The 16831-nt window shown below is 43.6% G+C and overlaps 3 protein-coding genes and 1 long non-coding RNA gene across 8 annotated transcripts; 3 read left to right on the plus strand and 1 right to left on the minus strand.

Moving 5' to 3' along the window:
- The first annotated feature begins 34 nt into the window (after positions 1-34).
- Positions 35-4928, plus strand: LOC127764278 (uncharacterized). Of its 4 annotated transcripts, none has more exons than XR_008015843.1 (7): positions 35-411; positions 491-565; positions 848-2255; positions 2902-2997; positions 3480-3592; positions 3772-3888; positions 4162-4928. It is a non-coding gene; the product is annotated as an uncharacterized LOC127764278 (long non-coding RNA). The 4 variants fall into 4 exon arrangements; XR_008015842.1 differs by lacking the exon at positions 3772-3888 and having other exon boundaries at positions 848-936; positions 1913-2255; XR_008015841.1 differs by lacking the exon at positions 3772-3888.
- An 804-nt stretch (positions 4929-5732) lies between these two features.
- On the plus strand, positions 5733-8079 carry LOC127761156 (butanoate--CoA ligase AAE1-like). The gene is made up of 2 exons (XM_052285398.1): positions 5733-6139; positions 6332-8079. The coding sequence occupies exons 1-2, from the start codon at positions 5759-5761 to the stop codon at positions 7832-7834; spliced, it is 1884 nt and encodes a 627-aa protein (XP_052141358.1). The 5' UTR covers positions 5733-5758; the 3' UTR covers positions 7835-8079.
- Positions 8080-9430: 1351 nt separating this feature from the next.
- Positions 9431-13930, plus strand: LOC127763280 (metallocarboxypeptidase A-like protein ARB_03789). Of its 2 annotated transcripts, XM_052287930.1 has the most exons (12): positions 9432-9674; positions 10260-10317; positions 10413-10523; positions 10781-10918; positions 11486-11555; positions 11638-11693; positions 12130-12255; positions 12578-12717; positions 12862-12934; positions 13025-13099; positions 13207-13501; positions 13613-13930. In XM_052287930.1, exons 1-12 carry the CDS (start codon positions 9529-9531, stop codon positions 13627-13629), a joined length of 1305 nt encoding a protein of 434 aa, XP_052143890.1. In that variant the 5' UTR covers positions 9432-9528; the 3' UTR covers positions 13630-13930. The 2 variants fall into 2 exon arrangements, with proteins under 2 accessions (XP_052143889.1, XP_052143890.1); XM_052287929.1 differs by having other exon boundaries at positions 9431-9674; positions 13207-13930.
- A 191-nt stretch (positions 13931-14121) lies between these two features.
- On the minus strand, positions 14122-16653 carry LOC127763281 (syntaxin-52-like). Its single transcript, XM_052287931.1, has 7 exons — positions 16487-16653; positions 16074-16298; positions 15281-15382; positions 15031-15134; positions 14680-14780; positions 14557-14601; positions 14122-14448 (listed from the first exon to the last, which is right to left on the minus strand). Exons 2-7 carry the CDS (start codon positions 16286-16288, stop codon positions 14317-14319), a joined length of 699 nt encoding a protein of 232 aa, XP_052143891.1. The 5' UTR covers positions 16289-16298; positions 16487-16653; the 3' UTR covers positions 14122-14316.
- Positions 16654-16831: the final 178 nt, after the last annotated feature.

The raw sequence follows: 16831 nt of genomic DNA on the forward strand, positions 1-16831 counted from the left end.
AGTTTTTGACCTGCACTGGAGTTAAGCAGATCTCCCAGGCTTCGTGTTTTCTGTCAACAGACTGTCGCCGATCCGCCGACGCCGCCGCCATCGACTGCCGCCGACGCCGCCGTCCTCGACTGCCGCCGCCCTCGACTGCCGCCGATCCGCCGACGCCGCCGCCATCGACTGCCACCGATCCGCCGACGCCGCCGCCATTGACTGCCGCCGATCCCCGTCATCGCATCAGTCGTCTCGCCGCCACCGATCCCCACCGACGGCTCGCCCTCAACCCGATCCAATCGCCGTCGTCGCATCCGTCGTCGTCCAGGATTCCCGTCGACGCGATCTGGACCTCGCCGCCCCCGATCCCCGCCGCCGGCTCGGCCTCAGCCGATCCACATCGCCGCCGTCACCAGCGTCTCCCCGCAGGTCAGTTTCGCGCCGCCGCCACTCACATCTCCTCACCCTCGCGATTCCCAACCCTAACCGCCATCTCCCCGCCCTGAAGGTCTCCGGCGCGTGCTCCCCCCAACCACCGGCGCCGCTACCCATCCCTGCACGCCGGAAGCCCTCCCGTCGCCAGGTACAAGATGATGAAATTGAATTGTTGGCAAGTTGCTCCAAGGTGTTTGTTCTTCTGATAGTTAAAGTGTAGTACAAACTGTGCAACTACAATCATTGCATCCCTACAAAGTGCTAGCATCAGGATACATATATTCTTCTTTCTATGGAACGATAAAGCAGAATCATGGATACACTGCAAAATTGATCTCCTTGCCAGGATGACAGTGCAGATTTCTTCAGAAATGAAAATGCATCTGAATCATTTTACCCTTTTATAGCCATGAATTTCATCTTATTGCAGATTCAGTACAAGAACAATAGCATCTTGAGTTTTGAGCTGAGCAATATAGCAACATCCCCTGCCGCCGCTGGGTGCTAAACGCTACGGTGGTAGTACATGCGCAAACTGATTTTACCTGAAATTATCAGCATCCCCTGCCCCTGATTTTATAGTAGTTAGAACTTTACATATATGGTGGCACTTATTTCATTGATACTCTCCTGATGATTTTTGGTTTTCATCACTTAGCTGTCCATGTTGATTTGTATCGTGTTTTCATAGTAGTAATAATATTAAGACTATATCATTTAATATGCATGTAAGCCTGCAAATTTGTTGGCTGACCAAGTCTAGCAAGAGACATCGAGTCAATACATTACTAAAATGCACAAAATAAGCTGCTGAATCAAGATGCAAAATTCTGGAAAATAGTATGCAGTATGAGCCTGCTGTTTGTCCAAAATATTAGGGGAATAATGGAAAAATGACATATCGATACCTACCCAGAGGTACTAACACAAAATATATTATTTTAGGTGTAGTTCGATTCAATAAAAGTCAGTTCTAAGTTCAATTTAGTTCATATATCGGTTGGTTTTATCTAATTGTAGAAGCCATTAACTCAGGAGGTTCAACCTCCATTTTGGAATTCTTCATCACGTTAGCAATCTTAAAATCTGAATGGATCTAAGTTTTTAAATTACCATCAAGGACAGGATGTTGGTAACTTGAATAATTCAGGTGCAGGTGAGACTGTCAGTTATAGCATTAGAGACTATGGCAGCTTGTGAATAGACTCACTAGATGCAAATAGAAATGCCAATTTATTTAATTCTGTTCAGACACTGATATAAAATTTTAAATCCGGTGGTTACTTTTGAACAGAAGCAGGGAACACCCCCTTTACCAATTGGTTATATGTAGTTTCCATGATTTAATTTTGAACATGAGCAGGCAAATCTATGTACTAAAATTTGAGAATGCTGAATTTACAAGATGGATTGGTGCCTTTGATTAATTTTTCTATCTTGTGTCAAATTAGGAAGGTAATCTCTTTGTTTTTTTGTGTTTACAATGGAGGAGCAGATGAGGAGGAAAGAATGCCATCGAGCCATCGTCGACTCCCGTCTTCAGATCGACGCCCCATCATGCCTTCACATCGACGCCACCGGTGCCCCCTCGTGCCGCCGTTGATTCCGTCTCTCCACCTCCACCCTCACGCCGATCGCCGTCGAATCCCGCCTCCAGATCGATGTCGCCGACGCCCCAACCAGCGCGTCAATTCCCGCCTCCAGATGACGCCGCCAGCGCCCCTCACAACGATCACCGTCGATTCCCGCCTCCAGATTGACGCCGCCAACGCCCCACACAGTGCAGATGGTTGTCACGCGCCGTCAATCCCCGGCCCCTCCACCGCGACGCGAACAAGGTAATCATTGCTCGATCCCGTTCCTTCATTATTACAATGACATGGCTATTATGTGTGTGTGCGCGCGCATAAACCTGTGAGAAAATAAATTATTATGCGAATGTGTGGCAAAGAAAATTATTATCTTCATATGTTTCTCTAATTTAGATAGCAGGCCTAATCTTTTGTCAAGCTAGATAGCGTATAATACGGAACTACGGAAGTACATGTCAAAAAATAAACTGAGAGGATATTGATTTTTTTGTTTGTTGAGCTTGCAATTTAGTTGAGACCTTGCGTCCATAAGAAACTGATGTTCGATGATCAAGTTGTGCTTCACTGTCCAGTTCTGCTCTATCATTTAGGATTTTCATTGCCCAGCCAAATGAAGATGCCATTAGTCTACACATGTTTCCTGTTTTCTTCAATCCGATATAAATTTTAAGCAAACTGTGACATGTCCAATTATACATAGGGTAGATAAGGTGTACAAAATTCTAATCTATGCGCAATATGTCTCATGTATAATTCTATATGACTCGTATATAAATTTTGGATATATAATATGACTCATTGGTAAAAGTTTATGCATTTGTGCACGTGGATTTACTATTCTGAGAGCTGCTTGTGATTTTCAGTTTTTCACTTCTGTCTGATTTATATCCAGATTCATTTACTTGTCTCTAATATACTACGGGGATTCGGTAGCTGAAGCTGTATCACCTTGTCACCAGTTGCATCGGCGAACAAAACAGTGAGATAGGTACTGTTTTGCATCCTTCCTTTTTTCTTGGCCTTTATTATTCTGACTGGGATTTAATCTGGAAATTTATTTTGTTATTTTCATATCCTGACCACTTATATAGAAGATAGCACTGCATTTCTAATATATGTTTGTGCTTAATTAATTTACGCGATGGTGTAATGCAACTATGCAAGCATTTTCATGCAAATATTCTGTATAATACATTTTTTATAAATTATGGCGGGTCTTAATAATGCATGTCAGTTATTTCTCTCTGTATCGGAACTGGTGATATAGTGATACACTTAGTATCTATTCAGTATTTTTATTGGACATAGCGATTTATCAGTACCCAAAATGTATTATAAAATCTGGGGGTTTTGATGGGTAGATGAAGCATGTGGAGTTACTTTTCATATCGACGAAAATTGTATTAGCTACATGCAATCCATATTACTCCCTTTTGCAAATCAGATTGTTAATATTTTTACCCTGTTCAGGTGAACAACCTTGGTTCAGGTGTCTTCATTGCAGTGCATCACTGCCTACTCCGGCAATCGCCGCTACACCTCCACCGTACGTCTGTATGGTTCATGTGAAAGTGCATGAATAGGTACCAATCTTTTCTCCTGCGGCTTGATTGCAAAGGCAGTTAAAAGTGCGTAATGTCAGTATGTCACTGCATAATTGCCTCATGCTACTTAATGTCTCTGCATAATGTCCCTGCAATATTCTTTGAGTACAGCTAGATTCAGGATTATAAAGTAATTGGCAGTTCATGTATGATTACAGATACATATACACCTTACATTGAGCAAACTGTGACATGTCCAATTATACATTGAGCAAACTGTGGCATGTCCAATTATATTTGCAATGAGTTTCCTTGTGGTTACAGACCGAATGGAGGTATGTACTGAGTCCCATGAGAAGGTTAATTTTCAGCAAATGCTTGTCAAATTACATGCCTGAATTATGCCCCCTGAGAAAGTTAATTTTTCAGCAAATGCTTGTTGAATTACATGCCTGAATGAACTGAGGAACTTAAATTTTTCGTTAGGAAGCTATCAAGAACAGTGACTGAAAATACTGAATTTCTATTAAAATGTGACGATTATCAAGATTATTTCGTGGCATACATCACATTATGTGTGTGCTTAATTACACTGTACTGTACAACAGGTGATGAACACACGTACATGCTGCTCGATCAGTTGTGTGTCACAGGCTGCACAACCGACATCAACTGAAATAAGCTTATTCTTGGAACATGCAAGTATCACAATGGGAAAATTGGGAAGCAACAGGCAAGTTGCTCTAATGTATACAAGTGATCGTGTCAACAGCGCATGAAGGGAAGATTTGGGAAATATGATGAGGTGCTTGATCCTGGATAGCCCTGTGTGCCATGGATCATTGGAAGCCGTTTTGCTGGTGAGCTCACACTAAGGCATAGATAGCTTAGATGTACGTTGTGACTTGTGAGACAAAGGCAATTAAAGGTATTATGACATCACTTCTAACAATTTTGAGCTACAATTATTTGATTGCAAATATTGTTTGTGTGGAAAGTTGCTGAGAACAAATGTAGGGGCTGCTTGGTTGGCGGCTAGGAATGCCACGCCACGGCGTGGCTCGCCACAGGTCCTGTGGCGGAAGTTTTGTCCGCCTTAGAAAACACGGTAGCTAGGCAAAAAATACTGTAGCTGTGGCAGCTATGGCATTCAATGGCTGGGATCCAAACACACCCGTAATTATTTTAATGTTTGTAAATTTAGTTGGATTTTGTGAAGTTTCCAGTGAGCTTTGGAATGATTATGAGATAGTGAGATAGCTCCATTTATGAACTTCTCTAATCTTTGGTTGTGACCTCATCTTTTTTTTCGGTCGTAACAAATTAATGAAATAAATCTATACTTTTTGAACATATTCTTTTATTAAAACATATATTGGCCTTGTATATTGTATTCTGAATTGATTATATATAACTAAGTTTTATCACGATTTATTGTGCTCACACAATATCATATTATTGTACTTTGCGTGAACTATATTTGACGTACGATATTAATTGAATTAAAGCTCTAATTGCACATATCATATAATTTTTTTTGCTAACATAAAATTTCAGAAGTTACAACCTCCGTTTCACAATATAAGTCATTCTAACATTTTCCATATTCATATTGTCTAGATTTATTAACATCAATATGAATATGGGAAATGCTAGAATGACTTACATTGTGAAACGGGGGGAGTATTAAAGAAACATCGAATTGCACCGTAGCGTTTAGCACGGGCATATTACTAGTACAATACTAATAGGAATTCTCCCAGTCGAATTTAAGAGAGAATTTGGTCTCAAACTCTCAACGAATGTCTAAAATAGCGACGGACAAAATGTTTGCGCGACAAATGTATTACTATCTATTTTCTACATGAGAAAGATTCCGTAGGAAAATTGAATTTTTTTTGTTAGTATTCCACCCGTTTCATATTATAAGGCGTTTGATTTTTTAATAAAACTTTGTTAAGTTTGACTAAATTTATAAAAGAATTAATAATATCTAAAATACAAAATAAGTTTTATTAAATCTAACATTGAAATATTGAATAATTTGATAATGTGTTTGTTTTGTACTGAAAATACAACTATTTTTTTATAAATTTAATTAAGCTTAAAATAAACTTGATTAAAATGAAATTAAATGATTTGTAATACTTATGAAACTCAGATGGAGTAGTAGGTTTGGAGTGGATAGGTGAGCCTGAAACATGAATGAGTCAGCGTCCAGTGGAACAAACATGCGGTGTGCTGCTGCCTTGTCGTCATAAAACAACCTTCTCTTCCCTTCCCTCACCTTTCGCGTTCACCTCAGCTCAGCTCGTCTCTCTGACTCTGATCTCGCCGTCCCGAGTTCGCCGGACACGCACGCACGCGGCCACGATGGCGGCGATGGAGGGCGCCGTGCTCTGCGCCGCCAACCACGCGCCACTCACGCCCATCACCTTCCTCGACCGCGCCGCCCTCGTCTACCCCGACCGCCCCGCCATCGTCGCCTCCTCCTCCGGGCTCACCCGCACCTGGCGGGAGACGCGTGACCGCTGCCTCCGCCTCGCCGCCGCCCTCGCCGCCCTCGGCGTCCACCGCCACCACGTGGTAAGATTCACCTCCGCTCGCCGCCGCAATTTCTACAGTTACTTGATTCTCACCATTGATTGATTGGGTTTTCTCCCCAATCTCCCCCTCTTTTTCAACTGTTTGTTCATGCTAAAACCCCCAAATCGCTTCGAATTTACTTGTAATTTGATTCGGAATTAGCGGTCGAGTGATTCGTATTTTTCTGTGTAGGTTGCGGTATTCGCGCAGAATATTCCGGCGATGTGCGAGCTCCACTTCGGCATCCCGATGGCCGGCGCCGTCATCTGCACGCTCAACTCCCGCCTCGACGCCGCCATGGCCTCCGTCCTGCTCCGCCACTCGGAGGCCAAGCTCATCTTCGTCGACTGCGCGCTGCTCGACGTCGCCCACGACGCCATCCGCCGCATCTCCCAATCGGGCGCCACGCCTCCCGTCCTCGTCCTCATCAGCGAGCTCCTCGACGACCCATCCGATGCCAAGCTCCCGTCCGGTCGTGTCGACTACGAGTACGAGCACCTCGTCGGCAATGCCGGGTCGTCGCCGGAGTTCGCGGTGCGGTGGCCCGCCGACGAGAACGAGCCGATCGCGCTCAACTACACGTCGGGCACGACGTCGAGGCCCAAGGGCGTGATCTACAGCCACCGCGGCGCGTACCTGAACAGCCTCGCCGCCGTGCTCCTCAACGACATGGCGTCCACGCCGGTGTACCTGTGGACGGTGCCCATGTTCCACTGCAACGGGTGGTGCATGGCGTGGGGCGTCGCGGCGCAGGGCGGCACCAACGTGTGCGTCCGCAGGGTCACCGCGGCCACCATCTTCGACGCCGTGGCGCGCCACGGCGTCACCCACATGGGCGGCGCGCCCACGGTGCTGAGCATGATCGTGAACGCCACGGCGGAGGAGCAGCGGCCGGTGGCGAGGAGGGTGACGGTGATGACCGGCGGCGCGCCGCCGCCGCCGAAGGTGCTGCACCGGATGGAGGAGCAGGGGTTCCTGGTGATCCACTCGTACGGGCTGACGGAGACGTACGGCCCGGCGACGGTGTGCACGTGGAGGCCGGAGTGGGACGCGCTGCCGGCGGAGGAGCGGGCGCGGATCAAGTCGCGGCAGGGGGTGCACCACCACGGCCTGGAGGTGGACGTCAAGGACCCCGCCACGATGCGGAGCGTGCCGCGCGACGGGAAGACGATGGGGGAGGTGATGCTGCGGGGGAACACGGTGATGAGCGGCTACTACAAAGACGGCGCGGCGACGGCGGAGGCGCTCGCCGGTGGGTGGTTCCGGTCCGGCGACCTGGCGGTGCGGCACGAGGACGGGTACGTGAAGGTGCTCGACCGGTCCAAGGACATCATAATCTCGGGCGGGGAGAACATCAGCACGATCGAGGTGGAGGCGGCGCTGTTCAGCCACCCGGCGGTGGAGGAGGCGGCGGTGGTGGGGCGGCCGGACGAGTACTGGGGCGAGACGCCGTGCGCGTTCGTGAAGCTGAGGCCCGGCGCGGCGGCGGCGGCGAAGGCGGGGGTGGTGGAGGAGGAGCTGATGGCGTACTGCAGGGCGAGGCTGCCGAGGTACATGGCGCCGCGGACGGTGGTGGTGGTGGAGGAGGGGCTGCCGAAGACGGCGACGGGGAAGGTGCAGAAGTTCGAGCTGCGGGCGCGCGCCAAGGCCATGGGCACCGTCCCGGCGGCGAAGTCGAAGAGGAGCAAGCTCTGAATGAATTTGTTTGCGTCAGCTGCTGACGACTGCAATGCAACTTCGATGCAGCATGCGTGTGTGTGCCTGTGGAATCTCGAGACAACAACCAAAGAAAAAAAAATCATGATTTGTTGTGATGATTCGTGCGAGAACAAGTTGGTGTCCTTTGGCTGTCAGTGTGCCGTGCGGTTTTGACAGTATACTGTCATCGTGTGGGCTTGCCATATGATGTGGTAACCTCACACGGTGATACATTTTCGGTTTTTATCGGTAACTATACAATCAGGGCCTTCACTGTGGGAATACGTGGCGAGTAACCTCGATACGCCAGCTCGGAGATTCGTAGCCACGTCTGTATCAGGCGGCCCCCTTTGAAGAGCGGCGGATCTCAATGAAGTTCTGGCTGTGTTTAGATTCAAAATTTAGATTTAAACTTCAGTCCTTTTCTATCACATCAACCTGTCATACACATATAATTTTTCAGTCACATCATCTTTAATTTCAACGAAAATCTAAACTTTGCGCTAAACTAAACACAGCCTATATTATGATCGTGGGCCATATGCTGCCTAAGTCTAATTTAAGGTCATACTCCTTCCGTCCAAAAAAAAAAGAATATGGTATAGTATTTTAGTATAATGAATCTGGACAGATGTATGTCCAGATTCGTAGTACTAATATTAGGATATGTCATATCCAGTACTGGTTGGTTTTTATGGGACGGAGGGAGTACTGCAATATGACATTAATATGTTGATCGGTTCTTAGATTGAAAAAAGTTGTTCGACGCACGATGCTCTGACTATGGATGGCCTTATCATGTATATTCGTATTGACCGTGATAGTGTTTGGTAGTGGTTATCTGTACTCACTAAATGTTACATGAAACCAAACTTATCCTATCAACCATTTCATTTTGATTTAGACATGGCATCAGGACGACCTGAATTCCGCATATGTACATACGTTGCTTTTACCACTAAAAGGCCGGTTTGAACTTACACGGAGTAGCTTGTTTGTTTGAAACATACTCTCCTCTTCCTTAAAAAAAATCATTTTTTTATATAATTCGTTCACGTATAAAGTTGTCTCTTGCCCAAATTCATGTATAAAAGTTGAATTTTTTTTCTGTGATGAAGGGAGTATGATTTTCGATTAGGGTTCCTGTACAGTTTAAGCACCAACAACCACTATCTGTAACTGCAAAAGGGAGAAAAATGAGCTAGCTTTTATACATGCCCATTTTTTTGGTTTATTTAAGGAATAAACCCAACGGTATATTTGCAAAGAAAAACTAATTTATAAATAAAACTTTTATATAAGTGTTTTTAATGATCTAAAAGTAAAAAAAGTAGAGGTCGAAAAAAACTACGATAAAAAAAATCTTAAAATCAACTTCAAATTTAAGATTAAGAATTAAAAAAAATTAAAATTTGAGTTATAAGCATAAGCATTAGCTAAGGCTGTCAATGTGGCTATGAGAGCGAGACAGTGGTTGAGTGACCCATTGAGCTGGGCAAGCGATGGTGCACCGCGAACGAACCAAACGCCTAGTACAGCCCTAGCCCATTTTGGTGTTGTGTCGCCACCAAAGGCGATTTTTTCCTTCTTCTTTTTTTTTTTTTTGGTAAATCTGGAGAGCGACTGACAAAGGGGGGACGCGGCCGCGACTCGCGACTCCGACCGACGAGATCGCCGTCGCTCCATCCCCCATGGCTGCCTCCTCCGCCCCACCTCCCCCTCCCCGCCGCCTCCTCGCTCTCACCATGGCGCTCGCCGCCGCCGTCGTATCCGCCGCCTCCGCCGCGAGGGTCCCGGCCTCCGTCACCCCGATCTCCCGCACCCTCTACCACTCCAGGTGCGCCTCCCTCCCACGAACGAACCCCTCCCTGCCGTCTACTCTCTCGGGGGGGTTTCGATTCGGAATTTGGGGGTGATTTCATACCATTTCGAACCTAGGTCGATGCCCTGCTTCAGTATACTATACCTCGTGGTTGACGAATCGAGAGAGTGTCCCTGTTTGCTTAGGTATCATTTGCTGCTGCGCGTGATTTCACTGCGATTTGCTCTCGTTTTCCCCCTCATTAAGTGTAGTCTCAGATTGGTGTGGTGGCCATTGCTTTGTATAAACGGCATCATACATCGGTCCTGGCACCACTAATGTGGTGGTTTCTAGGAAAAAAAAAGAATACGATTCTTTTTATTTTTTTTCAGCAAGTGGTATACTGGCACCACAAGCCTGTATCTTAATGCAAACGTTTGCAGGCCTAGTTGTGAGCATGTGAGCTGATCTGAATTTTGTACGAGTGTGTTCAACTTTGCATTGCTTGCTTGCTTGAGCCGGTCTGATGAGGAGCATATAGATACAATGTATCGGCTTTTTGATTCTGTCTCCTGTGTGCAGAGCATCATGTTAACTCTTCCTTTTGTTTTTCCTCTTCAGTGATTCCCTTCTGAGTGATATCAAGGCCTTGGTTGCCCGGCATCCAGACAAGTTGAGTGTGAGTGGTTTAACTGCCCTATTTCAGTCATTGTTGGCCAGTTTGTTTTGTTGCATACTAGTGTTTCTTATGAAATTTTGAATGAATCGTTGCAGATGGATACCATAACAGCAAGTAACAAAGGGTATTCCACAGACCTCTTTATCGTTACTTTTAATCATGCCAAGGAGAGCACGTCCAATTCTTCAAAGATCCATGTCCTTCTGGTTAGTTTCCAACAGAAATTAACTCACGCTGGATCATTCTGTGCACACTAAGTTATTTCTTACCACTAATATTTATCCATTGTCCCAAAGCAAATGGTATTTGTTTCACCGAAACTGTTGTCATTTCCAACCTCAATTAAGAGAAATCCCAAAGCAAAGCAAAACAAAACCAACTTTTTGATAATTTTTACACATTGGCTTGTAAATTAAATTATTGATGTCTTGCGGTTTTGACAGAAAGGTTCATTGTCTTCCAGAGCTTTGGGCAGCATGGCAGAGAGCTTATCACTTCTGAAGTTGCATTAAACCTCCTCTATATTTTGACCGAGAAGCGTAAAATTGCTGGTGTCGATCTATCATCCTTTGAGAAGATACTGGAGAATCTTGTAATCAAAGTACGTCCTTTTGTAACTTGTTTTGACATTTTCACCTCCTGACCCACATAATCATTAGGAGATATATCAATACACATGCTCTTTTCTGGTATGCTCTGCATGGAATTACTAGAGCTTAAGGGCAGTCTCATTTATTAGGAATAAAGTATAAGATAGACCAAAGTTAGTTATTTCCTTTAAGCCTTGTCTGATTCCATCTTTGTTCTATTTTGACATATTTTTTTTACTCTCTTTTTTAAATATTTAGTGCAGTGAACACGACAAAATTATGGTTTAAACGTCATTACTAAATGTTTCACCTGGCATATGGTGTTTTTCTCCTAAATTACTCTATGCGTATGTCATTATTCTAATATATACAAGCTTGGTTTGGCTTGCTAAGTAAAATATTTCATGACATGAAGTTCTTAGGGTTGTTAACCTGATCCATGCTCTTTAGTCTTCTTAACTTGTTGCTTCCTCTTCCCCTCTTTTCATTTTTGTTATTTTTTATATTTCTATATTAACGAAGAATCAGATTTCTTAATAATCAGTTATGATTTTTTTTAATGTGGCTTTAATCTTTAGGTGGTGCCCATGGAAAATTTAAATGGTCGAAAACGTGTTGAAGAAGGGGAGCTTTGTGATAGGAGAAATGGTGATCAATCTTATCTTGTAAATTCATCACTTGATGCAGTTCTATGCCAACTTCCTATATTCATGTTTTTTTCATTTTTCAGGAAGAGGAGTTGATCTTAATAGAAATTGGAGTGTTGATTGGGGAAAGAAGGAAAAGGTTGTTTTCTCAGCAGTTTATTTTATGCACAGGGAAAACTGTTTCCTTTTGACTTACTGTAGTGTGCATGTTGATTTTACTGAATTGCGTCTTAAGCTAATTACCTAAATTCATATGGACAAGACCGTAGCATTCCCTAAACTTGCTCGCTTGCTACCATTGATTGACATCCTTACTATCTTAGAACTATTTTTAATTTAGATCTATAGAGAATTTAGAAAATAGACCTCTGCATATGCTATGGTTCATTACCATGTATCTTAGTTTGTCATCCTTGGCTGTTACTACGCCTGTATATGGTATGGTTCAGTGGTTCACTATCAATTTATCATATGCGTTAATTGCTGATTGTTGGATTACTTAACCTCAGTTATGCAAATGTAGTGTACATCATATCAATATTTTGAGCTATATATGCATTTTACCTGTATTATAGGACTACGACCCATATGAGGAAAATCCTGGCACTGCTCCTTTTAGCGAACCTGAGGCTCAGATCATGCGAGAGCTATCCAAGTCATTTAAACCACATATGTGGGTGAATGTGCATTCCGGAATGGAGGTAAGACAGGCTATTGTGTTTTGTTGTTTTCTATATTCATCATGTAATAGAGACCATTGTTCGTAGTGCATCTTAGCCACAATAAGATAGCACTTTGATCCTTTGGAAAGAAGCTACAGTTAAATATGTACCATAGTCACCTAGGACTTGTAAATGCTGATTCCTAATTTTAATACGGTTATTAGGATAGCAATCAATCTATTAAAATGCATAAGAAAGTTCTAAAATCTGTTATTCCTTATAGTGCTACACAGAACTATACATATCTTGATGAGAGTTACTCACTGTTGCTTTACTCATTTCATCTATTGTTTAATCATAGGCCTTATTTATGCCATATGACCATAAGAATACTACACCAAACGGAGCATCTGCTCATTTGATGAGGACAGTTTTGGAGAATTTGAATCATCGCCATTTCCAAGATAGCTGCCTTGTTGGATCAGGTGGTGGAGCTGTGGGGTATGCACATCTAACAAGTTGCCCAATTTGTCAGTTTTATCGTGTTTTTTGTTAGTGAGCGTCCTAAGTTCTATGTAATCCAACTAGGGATCATATTGCCAGCAACTAACAATGTGTATGCCTTTATATCCACCTGCTTTCTAGGTATCTTGCACATGGCACCACAACTGATTACATGTACGACATTGTAAAGGTGCCTATGCCCTTTACCTTCGAGGTCAGTTAATCTGTTTCCTGAACAGTCAATTCCCAAGTTTATGAAGCTGTATTGAAACTATAGGGATCAACTCACATTACTTGTATTCAGATTTATGGTGATGAGAAAGCATCTACCAGCGATTGCTTCAAGATGTTCAATCCCGTTGACAAGACAACATTCGATGTACACAAATCAAGCATCTCTATTTCTATCTTTATTTTTTGGAAGACTTGTTCCTGTATACTTTTAGAGTTATGCCTCTGATTTAACATTTCCTTCGTTGTTGCCAGCGAGTCATTAATAAGTGGTGCATGGCCTTCCTTATACTTTTTGAGGAAGGACTGCGAAACCTGCGTGAAGCTCAATTAGTATCCCAAGGTGCAGTGGATAACTGGGTCCCAATGGGAGGAGACATTGTTGAGATAAGTGCGGCACGAAAGAGCAGTCCCGATAAGAGGAAACTTGAAGGCCTTGACCTTGGAATGCAGGAACTAAGAACCTACTTTAGACTATTCATGCTATCAACAGTCCTGCTGATGTTCATGTTCTGTTCGAGGATATCAAAGAACAGGAACAGAGAAACAGGTAACATTTTTGACTCCTGAAAACCCATAAAAAAGAATAGATTGAAGCTCGCTGTTCAGTTTGAGTTTCGGATTTGGTTGTGGCAAGAGTGATCACCATTTGTTGCCTCAGATGAACAAAGTGCATGAACCATTCGAACTTTGGAGGAAACTTATGCGGTTTACCGCTTGGAGATCCACCGATTTGGGAGGCGACATGGCTGGCAGAGTTCAGAATGGCATTGTGCAGTCTATGTTAAGATACGAGATGCATGTCGAATGATTTGTTTTTACCTTCAACAAATCATACTAGCTGTAAGTTGTAAAGCTGTCCATATCAGTTCATTGTGATGAATAGGCATTCCTTCACTTTTTGAAGGCTAGTGCACAAACAACATCTTGTTAACGTTGAATATTTGACACAATTAAATGTACTATTCCCCTTCTCGAATGATTTGTATTGTCATGAGCTGCTTCATTACGGACCAGTGACGTTTGTAACCCGACAGCCTGAGCAAACCTTTTTTTTTCCCAGAAAATCACTCAAGTTTAACATCAATATGCGTGTTTTTTCAGTATGTTTAGAACACTTGTTAAAATTCAAGTCTCGCAAGAATAAGAATTTGTGAAAAGATTACGACAGGAAGGCAATACGCTCTATACAAATTGTTGGCAAGTGTCAATGCAACGTTGCAACATACTTTTTGCACATCTTCTGAACGAAGATTTGTTGCAATTATATTCCATTTTCCACACTCTCACGAAACAGAGATGAGATGGGAGCATCCACATCTTTGAAAGACTGCACATTTCAAACTGATTTGAGTTAGACACAGGTTACAGGTGCTTGATGAGAAGCCAAGCAATGACCGCAAGAAACACTATAGCAACGACAGATATCAGCAGGGCCATGCACGAGCAGCCACCTTTGACGCGCTTATTCAGAATAGCAAGCCTCTTTTGCACGCGCTGAATCAAAGAAAGATTTATGTCAAAATTCAGTTCGCATAAGCTTGAAATAACTATATAACAGTGAAACTTTCCTGATGATTGTATAAAGAAGTACCAAAAATATACCTGAAGACGTGAGTTTGTAACATCAACATGATCATCCAAATCATCCTGCAAAAACCACAATAGATCAGTTGTTATCAAGTGCTAGGAACATAAATTCATATGGTTTTGTGAGAATAAACTAACAATCAATCTTGTATGCAGGGTAAGTTCTTCATTGACTGCTAGAGCAATATGTTTTGTGCTCAGTACTGTCTCTTCCAGCTTCTCAAGACCCTCATCTTGTTCTGCGGATTGTTGCAACAGGCAAGATAAATGAATTAGCTACAATGCAATAATTGTTTCCCGTACTAAAAGCCACTGTTTGTAACCATCTAGATATATACAAGTAAATACAAAATGCAACTCTGCGAACAAATTGGGCCACTTAGAATATATCAGGGGTGCTTTACTTCACACATTCCAATAGAATTCCAAAAAAATAAATTAAGAGTGATGCATGAATGATAATAATAGAAACAAGTCATGCGTTAGTACCTTTCATAACTTGCCTCTGAAGTGAAACAATTCCTTGGTTATCCAAACCAGCTACTCTACTCATATCATCAGCTGCTTTCTTACTCTGACCAAGCAAATCCTCCCTAAAAATACAAACAAAGATTTCCATTAATATGCTTCTGAACAAATTGCAACATGTCAAAGCATCAACCAGTTATCTTTATTTCGAGAGAACAAGGCAAATAACTGTATCAGGCTACCAGGTTGATATCTGAGAACAAGAACAGACCTGTTTGCAAAGTTTGACATGTTGAAACTTGTAGCCATCTGCTTTGCTCTAGATTTCAGATTTGAAAGCATGTCTTGTCGCTTATGCAACTCCTTGTCCGTGCTGCATAATGAGAGAATAGCATGAATACCAGTAGCAATCTTTTTTTTTCACTAGAATCATAATCCCGAATTGCCGATAATCCCTCAGATATAGGGAGAAATATCGAACAGCATCTACTTTAATGAAGTCTCAACCCAGGCACACAAGAGTAACCAACTCTAATTTAGTGTTCGATCCAGAAGGTGAATCACAAGGGTGAAAAGTGGACAGGTCAACGTGTAAGGGTAACAATTCTAATTGAATTCGATCGCGGCGTAAGTTAATCAGGGGACCGACAGATTCCATAAGATCTGTACAAGCTAACTGTGATTCCATCACCAACATATGAACAACCCATATTAGTACGCAAACAGAAATTAAGTAGTAGCAGTGTTATGAAGGAAGGAAGGAAGCAACACATGAACTTTGGAGGAATCCTGGACAGCCAAGTGCAACCAACTCTAATTTATCTCGTATCTCTCTCTCCATAAGTTTGATCCAGCAGGTGAATCACAAGGGTGAAAAGTGGACAGGTCAGTGTGCAAAGAGTAACAATTCTAATCGAATTCGATTCCGCCTTAAGTTAAACCAGGACCAGAGACATTCCTTAACATTTATACAAGCTAATAACTGCGACTCCAACACCATCAATCCATCATATGAACAACCCATATTAGTACACAAACAGAAAATAAGTAGAAGAGTAGTATACATGGACTTGGGAGGAATCCTGGACAGCAAGGCCTCGAGGCTATCGAGCCTAGTCCCGAGGATGGTTATCTTCCTCCGAATGGCCGAGGTGTGGCGCATGATCTCCGGCCCCGACTGCGGGAGCGAACCCCTATCGGCGATCATGGAGGTGACGTCATCCGCGAGCCTGGACGCCTCGCTGTACTCCCTCACCCATGGATCCGAAGACGACGCCATTCCTTCCTTCCTGCCCACCCAATCAACTCAAAACCATCAGGTCACCACCTCACAAAATTCATCGAGGATTCAATTCAACCCCCCAAACCCACGAGAATCATCGATTCCCAATAGATATCTATCCCTAAATGGTTACCGATCGGGAGGCGGAGAGCGCGAATTGAACGGGGGAGAGGGAGGGGGGATGGATCGGAGAACCTGGCGGATCGTATGCGCGGTGGTGCGGCGGCGGGATTGGGGGGCTGGATTGCTCGTCGGTGGATTCGCCGCCGGCGAGTCGGCGACGCCGCGCGATTGCTTGCGATTTGCTTGCTTTCCCCTTTTTGGTGTTGGTGTTTGCTTCGGCTGGTTAATCGCTTTGACCCAAGTTATGATTGCTCTCTGCCTATGCGTGTGGGACCCAGGATGAAGATAATAATATTAAATAATACTTTTTTGATTTGTTTGTTTGTTTGTTTATTTATTTATTCGGCAGAGGAGAAAAGGGATTTTTCATGGCTGAGATGGATTCAAGAGCGAGATGACGTGTGCGGTTGGTACGGT

Source organism: Oryza glaberrima, chromosome 2, assembly GCF_000147395.1.
Source record: "Oryza glaberrima chromosome 2, OglaRS2, whole genome shotgun sequence".
In the NCBI taxonomy this organism is placed as follows: Eukaryota; Viridiplantae; Streptophyta; class Magnoliopsida; order Poales; family Poaceae; genus Oryza; species Oryza glaberrima.

Excerpts from the sequence above, each read along its gene's own strand:
- LOC127761156 (XM_052285398.1), top strand. The coding sequence starts at position 5,759 with ATGAGTCAGCGTCCAGTGGAACAAACATGCGGTGTGCTGCTGCCTTGT. Across the intron at positions 6,140-6,331 it reads GCGTCCACCGCCACCACGTG|GTTGCGGTATTCGCGCAGAA; the intron begins GTAAGATTCACC and ends TTTTCTGTGTAG.
- LOC127763280 (XM_052287929.1), top strand. The coding sequence starts at position 9,529 with ATGGCTGCCTCCTCCGCCCCACCTCCCCCTCCCCGCCGCCTCCTCGCT. Across the intron at positions 11,694-12,129 it reads ATTGGGGAAAGAAGGAAAAG|GACTACGACCCATATGAGGA; the intron begins GTTGTTTTCTCA and ends CCTGTATTATAG. Across the intron at positions 12,718-12,861 it reads TCAGGTGGTGGAGCTGTGGG|GTATCTTGCACATGGCACCA; the intron begins GTATGCACATCT and ends CCTGCTTTCTAG.
- LOC127763281 (XM_052287931.1), bottom strand. The coding sequence starts at position 16,288 with ATGGCGTCGTCTTCGGATCCATGGGTGAGGGAGTACAGCGAGGCGTCC. Across the intron at positions 14,781-15,030 it reads TCAGAGGCAAGTTATGAAAG|AACAAGATGAGGGTCTTGAG; the intron begins GTACTAACGCAT and ends AACAATCCGCAG. Across the intron at positions 14,602-14,679 it reads CCCTGCATACAAGATTGATT|GATGATTTGGATGATCATGT; the intron begins GTTAGTTTATTC and ends TGGTTTTTGCAG.